Below are 16,869 nucleotides of genomic sequence, written 5' to 3' on the forward strand. Positions count from 1 at the left end.
TATATATAACGTCATTTTAATGTTATTTAAACATATTTGTTGATGACAAAGGACAACAAATGGTCTTACCACAATAATTAAGGCTAAATGGGGATGTGTTTTGAAAAAAAAAAAATAAATAAATCTAAAAGTAAACTAACATCTATAAATGTAGGACCAAAAATGGAATTAACTCGGAAAATCTTACATGCCACCCCTAATTTCTTTAGTAAGTAGTACTTGTGCACTATTTTTGAAATAAGTATGCCAATTTATATTACCTATTGTAATTGAAAGTTTGAAACCTTAACAACTTGAGATGTCATCATGTCAATTTATGATGCTAAATATAAAAGGAGCATAATTTTAATTTTCGTTTATTTAAGTGTGTTTTATTATTAATGGTTGTAACATGATCCACACAACATATCCTACCTTAAATTTCCAAGAGTCTAGTCTCGAGAAGAAAAATTCAACAAGGGACAACCCACTACTACCTAGCTAAGTTGATCGTAATCACAATGTTCTAAGTTTGACTCTTGATGAGACTTGAGAGTGGCCTATTAATTTTTTTAGTTTGAGCTGATAAACTATATATGGACAACTTATACTGGTTTACTTCATTGTGATCCTTTGTTGGCTTGGATCATAAGACGAAATTTACTTGTACTCTCTATGGTAGTGACTACAGATTGTTCTGTTAAAAAAAAAAATATATGAAACAATGTTTTGCTTCAAAAACAGAACTTCAATTCCAAAGATGAACGTTAGAATAATGTATGTATGGTGGACCAAGTAGTTTTGACAAAGGTGGCAGAGTTGGTTGAATTAGGCGTGTTATTATAATAAATGTAACATAAATTATTTTGAAATAATAAGACGACGCGCGACCTACCGTTACGGTAATATGAATTATTATATCAATTACGGAGTAATTAATAGCCACCATAGAAGATGCTATTGTCTTCTCTATTACATAATGCTATTTTTTTTTTTTTTTTTTAAGTTTTGAAGTTTTTGTGCATTAGGTGACCATAAAGCTTAATCTCGTATGCCTAATTTATTCAATAATTATATGTTACATACGCAAATAGCACGTAACTAATTATCTTAACAACTTTGTAAATTACGGAGTAGAAGAAAAAAAAAAAAAAAGAAACCTTACTTATAACGTAACTTGTAGAGTAGCATTCAATGTCTGTGGGCCACAATTTAGAGGGTATTTATTTTTTTTTTTTGAAAACAATTTAGAGGGTATTTGTTTCAATAAACATTTTAAGGAGAAATTTATCACAAAGGATCAAATATCAAATTTCATCTTTGGTAGTGTGAAAATAATTTCTAAAAAAATCTAGTCAAGGTACATTTGCGTCATCATCATTTACTCGTCTACAATTTGGATGACGAATTTCACCTTTTGTCACCGAATTTGGTAGTGTGAAAGTAATCTCTAAAATAATGCTCGCACCGGCTTAACTCAGTGGTTCAGTAAGCAGTATTTGGGGGAAGATATAATGTACGAACTTTGACAGTGACAGTGTGGAGATTATGTCTAAAGTAGACAGATCACTTGTGTTCACCGACATTTAGTCTTATCCCGTGATTTACATTCTTCTAAGGGGACGTTTGGTTCACAGAATGTTAGATTACCTTAGAGAATGTTAAGGTATGTTAGATTTCTGTGTTTAGTTTAAAACTAAGATATGTAAATAAGATAACGGTAATAAAATAAATTGATTAAAAAATACAAAGCCCAACATTAGTAATAAGACAAGGGAATGTGAGATTACTTGAGAAATTGGAGGGTATCTCACATTCCCTTTCAATAGCTAAAAACTTAATGCGGAGGTTATCTGACATTCCTTGGAAAAGTTACATAATCTGAATCTGGAAATCTATATTATCAAGCAAATATAACCGTGGTTATCTTATATAACCTGAACCAAACGTCCTCTAAATGTTTTATCGAACCGGAGTGTGGGGCCTGCGAGCTTGGAGATTCAACGTAACTTTAGGTAGAAGGAAAAAAAAAAGTTAAAGAGGAAGGGAGGAGGCATTTGCATTGGAAATTGAATGTTTGGTGTAGCTTTCTTGGTCCCTTTCCCAGAAAAACAAAACGTTCCACGTAACGGATCACGTGCGAATGATTTAGCCGTTAAGCCTTTCCCAGTTCTCAATTCTCAGCTCCATGCCTCCATTCCACTTTAAAACTCTGCTAACACCTGCTTCTGTTAAACCCAGAAATCATTCACTCACTTGTACTTCCCACCTCCACTTCAGATCAACAGACCCATTATATATATATATATTGCTGAACCGATCACTTAATTGTACAAATTTGATCTCCCAGTCTCATCATCAATCAATCAATGGCTAAAACTGCCGTAGCTTTCTCCCTTCTCCTCATGCTTCTGTCCTTCCTCTCAGGTATATATGTTAATTTTGAATCTCATTAATTTCCAGGCAGATTTTTGAATTGGGTTGAACCATATATGCTTGAAATATAAGTTTTAATTCCTCAAAACCCTTATTACAAATAAATGCATTCTTGTTTGTCATATATATGTGCATTATATTCTGATACATTTCCTGTCATCTTTATAGATCTGCAATGGTCTTGGATTTGCCTATTCGATCACTTAATTTCTTTTAGGACTTAATCAAACCACCCAAAAAAAAAGTACATTAATTGTCTCAGATCAGTTTCTTGATTGCCTGGATTGGCTTTGTACTTGACCAATATTGATCATACATGTATGTGAAGTCAAGCTGCTAGTAATAATTTTGTGTTTGTACTTACAAATGTTTATATCTCCAACTTTTGGTTAGTTGTTGATTTTGATATGGTCACATCCATGAGTAATTGATAAATATACTTGCATTGATTCTTGCTTTTGTTGTGTATAGTAGGTGGGACCTTGGCACTCAAGAATGAACAGGTACATATTCTTAATCCCAAGTTAAAATTTTTCTTTAAAAAAAATAAATTTTAACCGTTTTCATTTTGAATTGTTGAGACTAATGTTGAAAGTAATTAAGATGAAGGGATATGATGATGAATTACACTAATTAATTAAATTTAAAGTAGTATTGGTGTTGTTGTATGGTATGGATTTCCAGAAAACATGGTGTGTGGCAAAGCCTTCATCAGATGAGACAACCTTAAAGAACAACATAAACTATGCTTGCTCCAATGTGGATTGTAAGATGTTGCAAAAGGGATGCTCTTGCTTCTACCCTGACAACTTCATCAACCATGCTTCCATAGCAATGAACCTTTACTATCAAGCCAATGGAAGGAACTACTGGAATTGTCACTTTGGTGGATCTGGCCTTATTGTCTTGACTGATCCTAGTAAGTCAATTCAACTTTTTTAAATTAAACAAATTTTCATTCAAAATTATACAAAACTCAAAAAGAAACAAAATCATTAAAATCTCTCAATATTTATCCTCTTCTTTTGTCTGTATAAAATTTTGCAGGTTATGGAAGCTGCTATTATGCATGATTGGTTGGCCTCTATTGTATTGCTAGTTAAATAATTAGAGCATTGGATGATTGTATTGTAAACAAAACACTGTTTTATTTTAGCAAAATAGCTAGAATTTGATGAGGAGTACTCTAGTCTGGCTTTTAGAGTAAATAGGCGAGACAAGGATATTTTAATGCTTGCATTCGAATCCTAGTGATATGAGTAGATCATGGAACAAATAAGATTATCTAAGAACGTTCTCAATTTAGTGGTACGGAGTAAATCATCTATAGTTGCACGAAATCTCCTTTTAGTCCGAGTCCAATTGAGTTTCTGTTGCAATGTGTGGTAACTTCAAGAATTCACGAGCAAGCGTGTCGAACTCTAAATAATGGTTCTAAAGGGTTGAAGAATTTAAAAAGTTATTAATCAAGAATTAACACCTACACTTTGAGTGTAAATTAAAGGTGAAACTTGAAAATAATTCGAAGGAATTTCATTAAATCAAGACTTAAGACTAAAGGGGTGGCCAAACCCCACTTATATGAATAGTGTTAGGGTTCAATCAGATACACTTACTTAAGGGGCAAGATACATAATTTTCTAATCTACTTTGAAAAGCAAGAAAGGTAATTAGTTTAGGAAAAGAAATTGAAGATTCCTTTCTTCCTAAGAAGATTACCCAGAATCAACAAAAATACAATTAAAATAACCTTTAAGTTTTCAAAAAAAAAAAAAAATCTTTAAACTCTTGGTCTTCATTTGAGCTTGGACTTTTATTTAAATTCCATCATCTTTGCACATGTCTAATAAAGAGTTGCCTTAGCTGATTGGACTTGGATCTTGTTATGGGCCAAATTGACACTCGTAATGGATCAGTATCACATAGAAAAAGGCTCAGTCGACTATACATTTTAATTACATAAGACACAAAAATTTGTACGAGTAAAGACAAAACATGATTATTCTTTATATAAAGTCTTGAAAATTGAAAACATGACTCCCTTGTGCTACAAGTTCCCTCTTGCCTTTAGATGCAACTCTCATTCACAAATATGAGTAACTAATTTTCTCAAGGTTAGATTGTTGTCATGTTGCAATATACAAAAAAAGTTCTTGACTAAACTTTTATTTAGTCCCTTGTCATAATGATAAAATTTCAATCCATACGTTTCTTGAAACATCACTGAAGATATATACTAGAGAAATAAAACCCAAGCATTCTCTTTTATTGTATAATTGGATATTAAAATTTCTAAATGATAAAAAGAGATATAGAAGGAAACTTGAAAGATTCTTTGGTTTGGTTTGAATTTAATTTTTTAGAATCTATACGTTTGTAAATGAGAATGATTTATTCTATAAAGATGTAGTTATCTAGCCATATGAATAGTATATATATATATATATATATATATATATATATATATATATATATATATATATATATATATATATATATATATATATATATATTAATGAACAGTAAAAAAAAAAGAGGGAACACTAAAAAATGATGGAAAAACTGACGGCTAATTAATAAAAATAAAAATTATTTTTCTCTCAAGGGTTGAATGACTTGAATCCCCAAAAGAGGCCCCCACACTCCAAGTAAAAATTATTCTTTCTCCCAAAGTAAAAATTATTCTGCATCTACTATCAGATGCATGAAGAAAAGTCCTACTTTTTATGACAAGTCATATGTTGCATGGAAATCAATCACAAGAGAAACTATTCTTGTATTTCAAACACGTTTTTCTTTTAAATTCATAGAATAAGTATAATTGTTTAGAAACCCATTAACAAATGTCGCTTTGGCCGAGTGGTTAAGGCGTGTGCCTGCTAAGTACATGGGGTTTCCCCGCGAGAGTTCGAATCTCTCAGGCGACGATTTATGATTTTAATGATGAAATAGATCAACTGTTGCGTATAGAACTAGATGAAAGTCGCAGTACTGTACTACTGATGAGCCACGCTAATAGCTGCCTGCCACTATATTTAATTTTGTTTTTCTTTTTAATTAATACTTCATTTTCACAAGATATTGTCTCCTAATCAGAATATGTCCTCCTTCATATTCTGAAAATTTGGGTGGAGTGATAATGGTATATATATTTTCATCCAGGTTTTACTTATTTTTTGTTTCTTAGGTGTATATTTATTTATTTTTTTTTCAAAAAAAGAGTGGTTACAAAATTTTTATTTATAAATTGACATATGATGAAAATTTTATTTTCAAAGAATTTACCAAATTACCATTTTCTTTTTCAACTTAATTAACTTTTGAATTTTTACCTTGTTTTTTTTTTTTTATTTTATGAATTGTGACCAAGCGTTATAATTAGGGATAAATAGTTTGATTCGGGTTATTCGAATTGAACCGAAATTGAATCAAATAGTTCGATTTTGATTTATTATTACAAATTGATCGGTTATATATTCTATAGACCGAATGGTTTCGGTTTGATTCAGTTAAAACAAAAACAAAAAATCAATTGGATATACATGCACACACACACCGTTTTAGGTGTGAACCATTGCTATCATGTGAACCTATGAACTTCCATGCATTGTTGAGATGTGAAATTGAACGACCAAGATTTGAGGAGTAGTGCAGTGGTGTGGTGCATTGATGCAATGATGTATATTTACCATGTCAAAATCATTATAAATCACAAGATCGATCAAGATGAACAGTACGTCAGTACATAATGGTACACAGGTTCACATGATAACATTGGTTCACATTTGAAACTAAACACACACACACACACACACACACACACACACACACACACACACACACACACACACACACACACACACACACACACACATATATATATATATATATATATATATATATATATATATATATATATATATATATATATATATATATATATATATATATTGAGTGATTCCGATGCGAAGAAGACAACATGTGAAATATGCGGATAAATCTCAGTCTTAGATCAAATGCTCTTTAAAAAAAAATTGACACCTACGATCTTCAACAATGTGCACTAAAAGACACAACAATGTGCTCTAGAAGGCTCAACAACGTGTAGTCCAAGGCAAAACAATATACACTTTGAAGGCACAACAATGTGACAATGTGCTCTCGAAGGCTCAACAATGTGGACTTTAAGGCAAAACAATATGCTCTAGAAGACTCAACAATGTGCTCTGTAAGGTGAACAATGTGCTCTGAAAGATACATTAGTATGCTCTGGAAGGCACACCATTGTGCTCTGAAGGGTACAACATTGTGCAATGCAAAATGAAAAAATGCTTGAAAGACAAAAAAAATTAACTTACAAAAAATTATCATATTGTCACTGTAATTTTTTTTTTTTTTAAATAGCTTCATTCTGACCCTTGATCTGAACTGAATAAATGGATGAGATTAAACCCTATTTTTCACATAAGGGGACCTTTTCATCTGATCTGTTATATATATAAATTTTTGTTTGGTAAATGACGGTTTGAAGCAGCAAATTTGCTTCAAAACACCAAAATCTGAAACGCTGCAATTTGCAGTATTTTAGATTGGCGTTTTAGGCTGTGGCCCAAAATGCCCTTATATCATTTTTAAAAAATATTGTTTTGTTTAATAGCCTCAGGCTTCTTAATAATAAATGGGCAGGGATAATTAAGGGGGCGTTTGAGCTCCTCTTTTAATGAGTGAGTTCAACGCCCTCTTTTAATTAGTTTTTCGATATGGGATTTTCAAATTTTTTAAAAACTATTATTATTGTTATGTGGTGATGATTATAGGGAATATACCTCGGGTTTAGACTCTCTGTATGCTCCATGCTCCTGTTTGGGTCGGAGTCAAGCGGTTCGGGTTAACCCTTGGTCCTATATAAATGACACTAGCCCTTCATTTTAAGGGGTTCCTCTCTTTCCTCCTTACACACACTCTCTCTCTCTACACGTAGAGAACACTCTCCCTTCTCTCTAGAAAATACAAGAACACTTATGAATAAAAGATCTCTTTGAACTACTTCTTCTTGCCTATTATCTACATTGTTCATACATATACTATAGTTTATACACACGGTATACTCTCTACGTACATCGGGTAATTGCCACTACCAGCTCTAAGTCCGGTTAGACCGCATATCGGCCTTAAGCCCTACGAGTTAGGCAATTGAACCCATGAGGTCGGGCTTCCCACGCCAAGTAAAACCAATCCATCATTGGCAAAGATTGATTGCCTGATCACGCTCAAAATCTGATCGCTCGATCGGTAACATGCAAATCCTCTATCGTGTTAGAGACTCAATCTCTTGATCGGTGAAGTCAGATAAGTATTCTCAAAGTCCTACAAGTTAGGCAAATCGACCATCGATGTTATGAGCATGGTCCGGTGCATTGGCATCATAGACCCGACTGGGTCATTTCCCGATCGCGGGCAAACTTGAGAAACTATCGTATTTACTCCCTTATGCTAATGATTCTTGCACCTAAGGGAGTGGGGGCTACACTGATAGAGTAGCTCGTTCGTCAAAGTGCTTCACGCGTAGATCGATCTTCCCGGTCTTGTAGATCGACCTTCCTGGTCTTGTAGATCGCTTCACGAGTAGATCGACCTTCCCGGTCTCGTAGATCGACCTCCCATGTCTTATTATCACTTCACACGTAGATCGACCTTTCCGGTCTCGTAAATCGCTTCACGAGTAGATCAGCCTTCTCGGTCTCGTAATCGCTTCACGAGTAGATCGACCTTCCTGGTCTCGTAATTGCTTCACAAGTAGAATGACCCTCCCGATCTCGCTATCATTAGACCATCGGGTCTCCTAGTGTCCCTCCGCTTGGGACTTTCGATTCGTTAACCGAGTGCACAAGGGGGAAATCGCCCCGATTGAATCATTATTCGTTTTTCAAAAACAAGTCTTAAGTCATTAACACGGTAATCAAAACCAACCGAGCGCAATCGGCTAAGAACGATCTTTTAGTCAAATAGTTTAGGTTAAGGTTTGACCGAGCTCAAATCGGTTGCGACTAGTTAGCCCAAGTGAATGGCATTGGGAAAAGCGTTCCCGTTTGCGATCGATAAGATCGATAGAGGCCTCCGGACCGTGAGCAAAATTCAATCTCTCGATTCGTGTAACCCGATCCTTAGATCGGTGAGAAATGACCTCCTTATCACGCAAGAGTTCTATTCTTAAATCGTGAGTAAATCTAATATCATGATTGGTAAAGTTAGATCTCCCGATCGCAATCAATCCAGCGTCCCGGTCGTACCTAGTAAGCCGGTCACTAGATCGGTAAAGTAGACCTCTAGATCACGGTTAACTCGTTCTCCTGTTCATAGCTAGCATCCCGATTGCCATATCGGTAAAATTCGACCCCTTATCATCCAAAAGACTGTGCTTATGGTTGTACTTTTTTTCCCTTAGCTAGAATTTTTTTCCCATTGGATTTTTCCTAGTCTAACGTTTTTTAACGAGGCAACCGATGCATGTCATGGACCGTGTAGTCGGCTTTTCTAGCCTGAACCCTTCCTCACTAACTCATCGTCATGGCACGGACTAGGGGGGCTTCTTGATGGGAAATATACCCCGGGTTCAGACTCCCCGTACGCTCCGTGCTCCTGTTTGGGTCGGGGTCAAGCGGTTCGGGTCAACCCTTGGTCCTATATAAAGGCCACTAGCCCTTCATTTTAAGGGGTTCCTTCTCTCCCTTTCCTCTACACACTCTCTCTAGTTAGAATCCTCACATCTCTCTAGTTAGAATCCTCTCAACTCTCTCTAGAAATAGTGAAAAACAACTCTCTAGAAATAGGGAAGAACAAGTGAACAACAATAAATAAAGAGGTCTTTGAGCTAGTATTCTACAAGGTCTACTCTACATTGTTCATTCATACAACACACATTCTACATACACGAGAATTAACCGTATCAAATAATAATATTATTATTATTATTATGAATATTCTTTTATGTCTTTTATCAATTAATTGTTAACATTAAACCGATAATACAATTCGATGGTCAAATCCGCTAACACAATTCTCTATTCATTATATGCGCTAATAGCTAACCTCTAATTGTCAAATAAGGCTTTGTTGTGAATGCTTCTATTTATGATTAATTAATTAATATTTTTCAAAAAAAAAGAAGAAGAATTACAAAATACTATCGACAGTTCGATACGCACACACGTTGTCTCGGGACTGTTAATTGTCCTTTTCCCTCCGGTTAGTCACTCATATACTATCTTGGTACGAATAAAAGCATTGGTCTAAAAAATTGATGAAATCAAATCCAAGAAATCATATTTATTGTGGTCTTTCTTGATCCACCCAGTGGCTGCTTGACAGTTCCTGTTGCGAAGTAGAGTTTCTCTTCTACTTCTCCTCTCCTTTCTCTGAGCAGCACCAGCTTGGGTTCAGTTCTTGCTGCTCTTCACACACAAGATTTGAACTTTCACGATTCAAGAATTGTGCTTTTGCCGGCGAATTTTTGAAATTGAGCAACTTTCTGAACTGGGTTCTTGATTTGAGGGAAATATTTTGCAATTTTGCTCGGTGGGTGTTCCCAGCATAGTTGAGGATGATGTCAGTGACCTACCATAATCTTGAGTTTGGAAGAAGTAGATTGGACTTTGGGGCTGCTGGGTGTTCTTCAAATGCCGCCATTGACGTGAGAAAGGTGACTAAGTGTGTGTTTAGGAATGTTAGCAGAGGAGGCTTCAATGCTCGGAAACTGCTATGTTGCCGCCGTGATATCGGCCACTGCCGGGTGTTTTGCACTGAGACTTCCGGCGGCCTGGTTAATGGTAATTTCTCTTTGCAGCTTCGATATTAATGGCAGTAAAAAACTGTGTTAGATAAATTGTATAGGTATTAGATTAACTGTCAGTTAAAATCCTACTTCAGCAGTTGCACCTGCTTCTCCTCCTGTGTTGGATTTGAAGGAAAAGCCCAGAAGCCCTGTGTTGCTAGCAAATATGTTTGGACCAGTTGCTGATGACCTCCTTACTCTAAACAAGAACTTACAGTCTGTAAGTATTCATTGAAAGTTGCTTTATTTTTCTCTAATTACTTGCCCACAAAAGGTGAAATAGGAACCCACACCCCGGCCCAATTGTGGAGGGATAAATCACAGTGACTCAGTGACCAGTGCGTAACTTGTGTCCTTGCCCACAATCTGTCATCGGGAATGGGGAACTTCTATTTTTGCATTATATGCCTAATTAAGTGATACCACTTATGCCAACCACCTTGTATTCAGATGGCACCTTTGTGACTCTCCTTGAGGGAAGGTCACAAGATCGAATCTTGGTGTATTGACTCTTTAGACTGCAATAGATAGAGAAAGTATAGAACAGATACTACATTGTATAGGAGGTGTTACAGTTTAGTAGATGAGTTGAGACATGCTTTGGCAATGGACCGGAATATATAGGAATAGTTGAAGCTTTGTTTTGACATATATGCATAGTCTTACTTACCGTAACCCTGAAAACACTTGAGACTTGCCCATAACGGAGGTTTTTAATAATTCTGTTTATGAACATTAATCTTGTGGTTGGAAGTGATAGGCCTTTCAATCCCTCAATTTGAACAGCTATGGATCTATTATTTTCTTAACAGGATATCCATCCTTAACCATCCGTAGATCATTTACCACTTTATACACGAGTCTGATTGAAATCATCTATTAGATTGTTGGTGCAGAAAACCCTGTTTTAATGTCTGCTGCGGAGCAGATTTTTGGTGCTGGTGGGAAAAGGATGAGACCTGCTTTGGTTTTCCTTGTTGCCCGAGCCACGGCAGAAATTTGTGACCTGAAGTGAGGATCACCGTTTTCTCTTTTGTTATTATACTTAATTGTGTACTATGTTGAATTGGCTTACTTAGGATTTGTAAAACATGTTTGCCACTCAGGGAATTGACCAGAGAACATAGGCGGCTTGCTGAAATCATAGAAATGATCCACACTGCAAGTTTGATACACGATGATGTTTTGGATGAAAGTGACATGCGTAGAGGTAGGCCTTTATTTTGATTATAAAGTGATTCTTGGAACTAAAGATAGAGCCGAGGTGCAAGGCTTTGCATCATGCCGGGTTGGGGAAAGATCCGAACTCATGACCTAAAGACCAACTGAGGAACCGTAGGCCTAAGTGAAGTCCCAATCTCGGCACTTGAAGATCAAAATTATTATTCCATTTGTTAGGATCAAGAGTTTACCACTAGGCCAAAAGTTATAGTTTGTAGCAAATGTGCAACTTTATTTCCTTATACTGCCGGGTGCTGGACTTAGCCCTTCAGACCTCCGCCCAACAATTCCCCAGCACCTCAACCTTAACTGCACTCTGATACCACTTGTTAGGATCAAATGCTTACCGTTACGCCAAAAACTATAGCTCGTAGCGAATGCGCAACTTTATTTCCTTATACCGTCACATTTTTTAGAGGCAGGGTGCTGGACTTGGCCCTTCAGGCCTCCGCCCAATAATCCCCTAGCCACCTGGTGTTGGACTTGCCCCTTCACTGGCTTCCACCTAACACCATTAGTAATTAGTTAGATAGATTTAAGGTTCTTATTCCCTCTACTATGTGTTTACTTTTCAGGAAAAGAAACTGTCCATCAATTATATGGTACACGGGTCGCAGTGCTGGCTGGCGATTTTATGTTTGCACAATCATCATGGTACCTAGCTAACCTCGAAAACCTCGAAGTCATAAAGCTCATAAGTCAGGTATATTAGGATTTACTTCGACTTTTGCAGTTTATAACCCCGTCTTTGGCTCCTGAACGAATTCTACCTAATTAATGTCCTCTCCCTAAAACCAATTTTCATAGAAGGTTGATACTTTTCGTTGGAGAAGCATGCGAATTCATTTCAGCTAACGCACTTAGTATTCTGGATGTTATGAAGGTGATAAAAGATTTTGCTAGCGGTGAAATAAAGCAGGCATCCGGTTTATTCGACTGTGATGTTGAGCTCGAGGAATACTTGATCAAGAGTTACTACAAAACGGCTTCCTTGATCGCTGCTAGCACCAAAGGAGCTGCCATTTTTAGCGGAGTTGACAATGAGGTCTGCGAGCAGATGTATCAGTACGGGAGGAATCTTGGTCTGTCCTTCCAGATTGTCGATGACATATTGGACTTCACTCAATCAGCCGAGCAATTAGGGAAGCCGACTGGAAGTGACCTAGCAAAGGGGAACCTCACTGCCCCGGTTATCTTCGCGCTAGAAAAGGAGCCAAAACTGAGGGATATGATTGAATCTGAGTTTTGTGAAACCGGGTCTCTTGAGGAGGCCATCAGCATTATCAAGAACTGTGGAGGTATCGAGAGGGCTCAAGAGTTGGCGAGGGAGAAAGCTGATCTAGCGATTCAGAATCTCAAGTGTCTGCCTCCTAGTCCTTTCCGAATGGGGCTCGAGGAAATGGTGAAGTATAATCTCGAGAGAATTGAATAGAATCCAGATTAAAGCACAGTTCGAGAAATGTATCTGCTATGAGTTGTAGAGATTGAAATCGAGCCTCGGGGAAGAGCCATTCTCGTTGAATTCTTTTACTTCAACTGCTTCCTTCCTCATCTGCAAGTAATGAGCAGCTTTTGCTCCTCAATGGTTGTATACTCATAAAAGGTCATGAGCAATGACTCTAGCTCTTAGTATACCTCAATGTTATCATTATTTTTTTTTCTTTTGTATTGGCAAAGGAGAATGAATTTAAATGTTGTTGTAAAAATGATATTTCAAGTTATAGGAATAATGTCATGGCTATTCTTTTGCTTTGCTATTTCTGGGATATAATATAATGCAGTCCATCTTGCATTGTTTCATGTTTCTCAAGCTTGTAGGAACATCAAAATTGCCTCTATGTGAAACCAAAGGTTACTTCATTTATAATCTCAATATTGACCCCTCTTTACTCTTAGTCAGCCTCTTTCTTTTACGAAACTCTCAGCCTGTAAATCAAATTTTATATTCGCTTTTTTAAGAGTAATTGGTAAAAGAAATAGGAATTTCGTACTTCGCAGTTCTAAGAGTAAAGAGATAGTCATTACTGAATTGTTCCTCTATTAAACAAAAACACACAAATCTAAAATTACATTAAATCATTAAAATAGTTTAAGACTAAATTGAAAAAAATCAATATAATTAATGATCATTTTGGGTATTAAGTCTGCCTAAAATGGAGGCCAACAGGCAAAACTTAAAAGGGAGGATTTCATTTTGGATTTGAAGTTGGCTCCAATTCCTAAAATAACAAACACTCTGGAACACACATTAACCCCATCGGCTATCAGTCTCATGAAATCGGTGGTCCGGCCGACACGCTTCCGAGAAACCGAAGACGATGATATCCAGATTTTTCCGGCACATCAACGTTAACCAATGGGGATTGAAAGCCAAAGAAGGATTCCAACAATCCCTCTTATTCGTCAAGTTCCTCTGTATATTGCACGTCGCCGACCGATACGTCTGCTCCCCTATCCTCGTACACTTCCGCCAAAATTTTATCTCTTTACATTTCCCCTCCTATATTTTAGGTTTTCTTCATTTTCTTCTTTTTAATTTTTCGAAATTTTCCTGCTCAGGTGTACGGCCCCAGCATGCTTCCGACGTTGAACTTGACCGGCGACGTGTTGCTCGTCGAGCACGTGTCCCCGTTGCTGGGGAAGGTGGGCCCCGGTGATGTCGTCCTAGTTCGCGCCACTGATAACCCTAGAAAGACTATCACCAAGCGCATTATGGGTATGGAGGGTGATTTCGTCACTTATCTAGCTGAACCTGGACGCAGTGACCGCTCTATCACTGTAAAGGTGTGTGCTTTTCTTTCTGCTTTTGAAACTCAACTCCAATTTTTTGGGTGCTATAATAGCTAAATTGATTAAGGCACATTAATTTTGTGATTTCTGGTTCTTGATTATTTCAATGTAGGATTTATATGGAGCAGTAGGAACTTGTGACTAGTTTGTTTTAGTATTAGGGGTATAATTTCTTGTGAGAACTTGTCTGCATCGGAATCTAAGCTTAGTGACTGTAAATACTAGTATCAGTTAAGGTTTTGGAAACTGAATTTCAATAACAGCAACTGGGAATGATATTAATTGAACTGTTTTCCAAGTTGCTGGCAATTTAACTTATGCTGCTGCATTTTCTTCTTTTCCCAAAAGGCTGAATCCCCAACCCTAAGACCCCCTGGCCCGACAGAGCATGTGGGAGGGGGTAAATCACGGTAACTCATGGCTCAGCAGACATGGCCAAATGTTGGTGTGCACAAGGGATCTGCCCACTTTGGACATAATCCCCACTGAACATTGGTCTGTTCCTCCAAATACTGTCTATTGAACTACTTAGCTAAGCTTGTGTGGGCTGCTGCTGCATTTTCTGAAAGTCAAGATTGTTGTCCTTGAAATCATGTTATATGTTTTATTATTAAATTCTTTCTTGTTTTCTTCCTTTTCACATTTTGTTGTGCAAGTGTAGGTGCCAAAGGGGCATGTTTGGATTCAAGGAGATAACATCTATGCATCCAAGGATTCAAGGCAACTTGGACCAATCCCATATGGTCTCATTCTGGGAAAAGTCTTCTATAGGGTAAGTTGTACTTTTGTTTGTTTTCTTTATTCCTGGGGTGGAACTTTTGCGCTTCATCCAGTTTTTATGTTGGATTGGGTGGTCATTCTTAACCCTTATTAAAATGTTTGCACCAGTTTTGAAGTTGGTCTTCAGTTTTCATTATCTGAATCTTTGGTTTGCACACTAGGATGTTTCTAGATTCATTTTTGAACTTGAACTAAATGGTGGTTTTTCTCTTTAACTTTGAAATGGAAAAAGGTTAATCCAAATCAGATTATGTGCCGTTTCTTTTGGTCAAACTGTGTCCTAAAGACAAGTGACCATCCTCTTTCTTAAGGTTAGATGGTATGTGTGCTTGTTGTTGACTTTTGAGAATGTTGGCATTTTTACATGTGCAAATGCAATATAAAGTATATAACAGCCAAAATTGGTTGCTTAGTTAGGTAGAGTGGAGCAACAATTTAAAAAAAGCTCATTACCATATTTCCTTATGACTATAAATAACATTTAAAGATTCAAACATAGAACTAGAGTTTTCCTTCTACCTCACCATATCTGCATATATACTCTGCAGTGTATATTCTTGTGAAAAAAGATGAACTGAAAGTGTCATACTGAAGGATGCATGTGGGGTGAAGCCATGCTATATATTCACTCTCACGGAGTATTAAACATATACAGATTACAGTAGCCAGGTTCTTGTTATAAAACCAGTAGGGGATGGTAATTAAAGACCTTAAAGTCCACTGGCTTGGGGGCCTGAGAGGCTGAGACTCTAACTAAGAGGATTCAAGTTCAATCCCCAATCCTCTCATGAGCCCTCTCTCCCCAAATACCTCTAATTTGGTTTGAACAGTTAAAACTAAACTCTTATAAATCTACTACTTATCAGGAAAAAGAAACTTCATTTGGTCTGCTTGGGCCCCTTACCCTGTAAAGAACAAAAAAGAAAGCTCCTTTGATGTAATGTACAGAGTAGTAGTTTACCTGATGAAAGGGTTGCAAAGGGTCTTAGAAAAACCATAACTTTCCTCTTAGTTCCTTTTGATTTTGCTATCAATGTGTGAATCATAATTACTGGGTCACTGCTAAGCGTCAACTAATATGGCAACTATTAGCAAGCATCTGGGCAGCTACAGGTTACAAGGAAAATACGTGATCTCATTCCATTATTTTAGTTGGTGTGGTTCCCCGACCATCATTTCTGCTTACACTGGTGCCGTTTGCTCTGCAGGTATGGCCACCCGAAGGCTTTGGGTCTTTGGCACATGAATTATAATTGTTCAAATGGATATATAGAAATGTGAAATTTACTCATGCTTACTAATCAGAGTATCTCCTAGACTATGTTACTCTGCCAATTCCCTTGGTGTTTCATATTCCTAATTCCTTCCTGTTCCAGCACGTTGTTTATGGCTAATTGACAATATGGTTTAGGGTGCAATGTATCTTTTATACTCCGTAGTTTCTGTCAACCGAAAACAGTTTGGAGAAAATATGGTTAGCTTCTTACTTTGTGTTCCTTAATTTTGCTTAGCTCATGTTTTTTTTTTTTTTTTTTTTTTTTTAAGAGTACTACTGGCTCTGTTACAATGTAGTATATGATCATAGTTATTTTTTCAACCTATTGAAACACAAAGAGTTAATACTGCTCCCACCAGGGCTCAAACTCATGATCTCCTATTTGGGAGAGTCACTTCATGCCACTAGATCACAAGTTCATTGACAAAAAATATTTTTAAATATTAATAAAATGAAATTTGAGTTTGGCATGACAATATCATGTTAGGTTGATGTGATAGTGATAATGCAAATGTTATGTAAATAAATAAAATTAAGCTAATTAGCGAGCTTACCT

At 36.6% G+C, this 16,869-nt stretch overlaps 3 protein-coding genes and 1 non-coding gene across 7 annotated transcripts; all 4 read left to right on the top strand.

Annotated features, from left to right (window-relative positions):
• The first annotated feature begins 2,051 nt into the window (after positions 1-2,051).
• On the top strand, positions 2,052-3,726 carry LOC109150513 (glucan endo-1,3-beta-glucosidase). 2 transcript variants are annotated; one of them, XM_019298440.1, is made up of 4 exons: positions 2,052-2,406; positions 2,890-2,918; positions 3,100-3,334; positions 3,463-3,726. In XM_019298440.1, exons 1-4 carry the CDS (start codon positions 2,349-2,351, stop codon positions 3,486-3,488), a joined length of 348 nt encoding a protein of 115 aa, XP_019153985.1. In that variant the 5' UTR covers positions 2,052-2,348; the 3' UTR covers positions 3,489-3,726. The 2 variants fall into 2 exon arrangements, with proteins under 2 accessions (XP_019153985.1, XP_019153984.1); XM_019298439.1 differs by having other exon boundaries at positions 2,055-2,406; positions 2,887-2,918.
• A 1,534-nt stretch (positions 3,727-5,260) lies between these two features.
• Positions 5,261-5,342, top strand: TRNAS-GCU. The gene has a single exon. It is a non-coding gene; the product is annotated as a tRNA-Ser (tRNA).
• Positions 5,343-9,706: 4,364 nt separating this feature from the next.
• Positions 9,707-13,214, top strand: LOC109150506 (probable solanesyl-diphosphate synthase 3, chloroplastic). Of its 3 annotated transcripts, none has more exons than XM_019298429.1 (6): positions 9,707-10,241; positions 10,342-10,466; positions 11,130-11,257; positions 11,353-11,456; positions 12,043-12,170; positions 12,351-13,214. In XM_019298429.1, exons 1-6 carry the CDS (start codon positions 10,016-10,018, stop codon positions 12,897-12,899), a joined length of 1,260 nt encoding a protein of 419 aa, XP_019153974.1. In that variant the 5' UTR covers positions 9,707-10,015; the 3' UTR covers positions 12,900-13,214. The 3 variants fall into 3 exon arrangements, with proteins under 3 accessions (XP_019153974.1, XP_019153973.1, XP_019153975.1); XM_019298428.1 differs by having other exon boundaries at positions 9,717-10,241; positions 10,333-10,466; XM_019298430.1 differs by having other exon boundaries at positions 9,718-10,241; positions 10,345-10,466.
• A 417-nt stretch (positions 13,215-13,631) lies between these two features.
• On the top strand, positions 13,632-16,538 carry LOC109150510 (mitochondrial inner membrane protease subunit 1). The gene is made up of 4 exons (XM_019298437.1): positions 13,632-13,926; positions 14,027-14,251; positions 14,919-15,029; positions 16,246-16,538. The coding sequence occupies exons 1-4, from the start codon at positions 13,786-13,788 to the stop codon at positions 16,288-16,290; spliced, it is 522 nt and encodes a 173-aa protein (XP_019153982.1). The 5' UTR covers positions 13,632-13,785; the 3' UTR covers positions 16,291-16,538.
• Positions 16,539-16,869: the final 331 nt, after the last annotated feature.

This window comes from Ipomoea nil, unplaced genomic scaffold (assembly GCF_001879475.1).
Source record: "Ipomoea nil cultivar Tokyo-kokei standard unplaced genomic scaffold, Asagao_1.1 scaffold2279, whole genome shotgun sequence".
NCBI classification, from domain to species: Eukaryota; Viridiplantae; Streptophyta; class Magnoliopsida; order Solanales; family Convolvulaceae; genus Ipomoea; species Ipomoea nil.

What these genes read in the sequence shown, in the direction of transcription:
- LOC109150506 (XM_019298428.1), top strand. Translation starts at nt 10,016, where the DNA reads ATGATGTCAGTGACCTACCATAATCTTGAGTTTGGAAGAAGTAGATTG. An exon ending in TAAACAAGAACTTACAGTCT is followed by an intron (nt 10,467 to 11,129) that starts GTAAGTATTCAT and finishes ATCATCTATTAG; the next exon opens with ATTGTTGGTGCAGAAAACCC. An exon ending in GCAGAAATTTGTGACCTGAA is followed by an intron (nt 11,258 to 11,352) that starts GTGAGGATCACC and finishes TTTGCCACTCAG; the next exon opens with GGAATTGACCAGAGAACATA.
- LOC109150513 (XM_019298439.1), top strand. Translation starts at nt 2,349, where the DNA reads ATGGCTAAAACTGCCGTAGCTTTCTCCCTTCTCCTCATGCTTCTGTCC. An exon ending in GCTTCTGTCCTTCCTCTCAG is followed by an intron (nt 2,407 to 2,886) that starts GTATATATGTTA and finishes TGTTGTGTATAG; the next exon opens with TAGGTGGGACCTTGGCACTC. An exon ending in TGGCACTCAAGAATGAACAG is followed by an intron (nt 2,919 to 3,099) that starts GTACATATTCTT and finishes ATGGATTTCCAG; the next exon opens with AAAACATGGTGTGTGGCAAA.
- LOC109150510 (XM_019298437.1), top strand. Translation starts at nt 13,786, where the DNA reads ATGATATCCAGATTTTTCCGGCACATCAACGTTAACCAATGGGGATTG. An exon ending in ACGTCTGCTCCCCTATCCTC is followed by an intron (nt 13,927 to 14,026) that starts GTACACTTCCGC and finishes TTTCCTGCTCAG; the next exon opens with GTGTACGGCCCCAGCATGCT. An exon ending in ACCGCTCTATCACTGTAAAG is followed by an intron (nt 14,252 to 14,918) that starts GTGTGTGCTTTT and finishes GTGCAAGTGTAG; the next exon opens with GTGCCAAAGGGGCATGTTTG.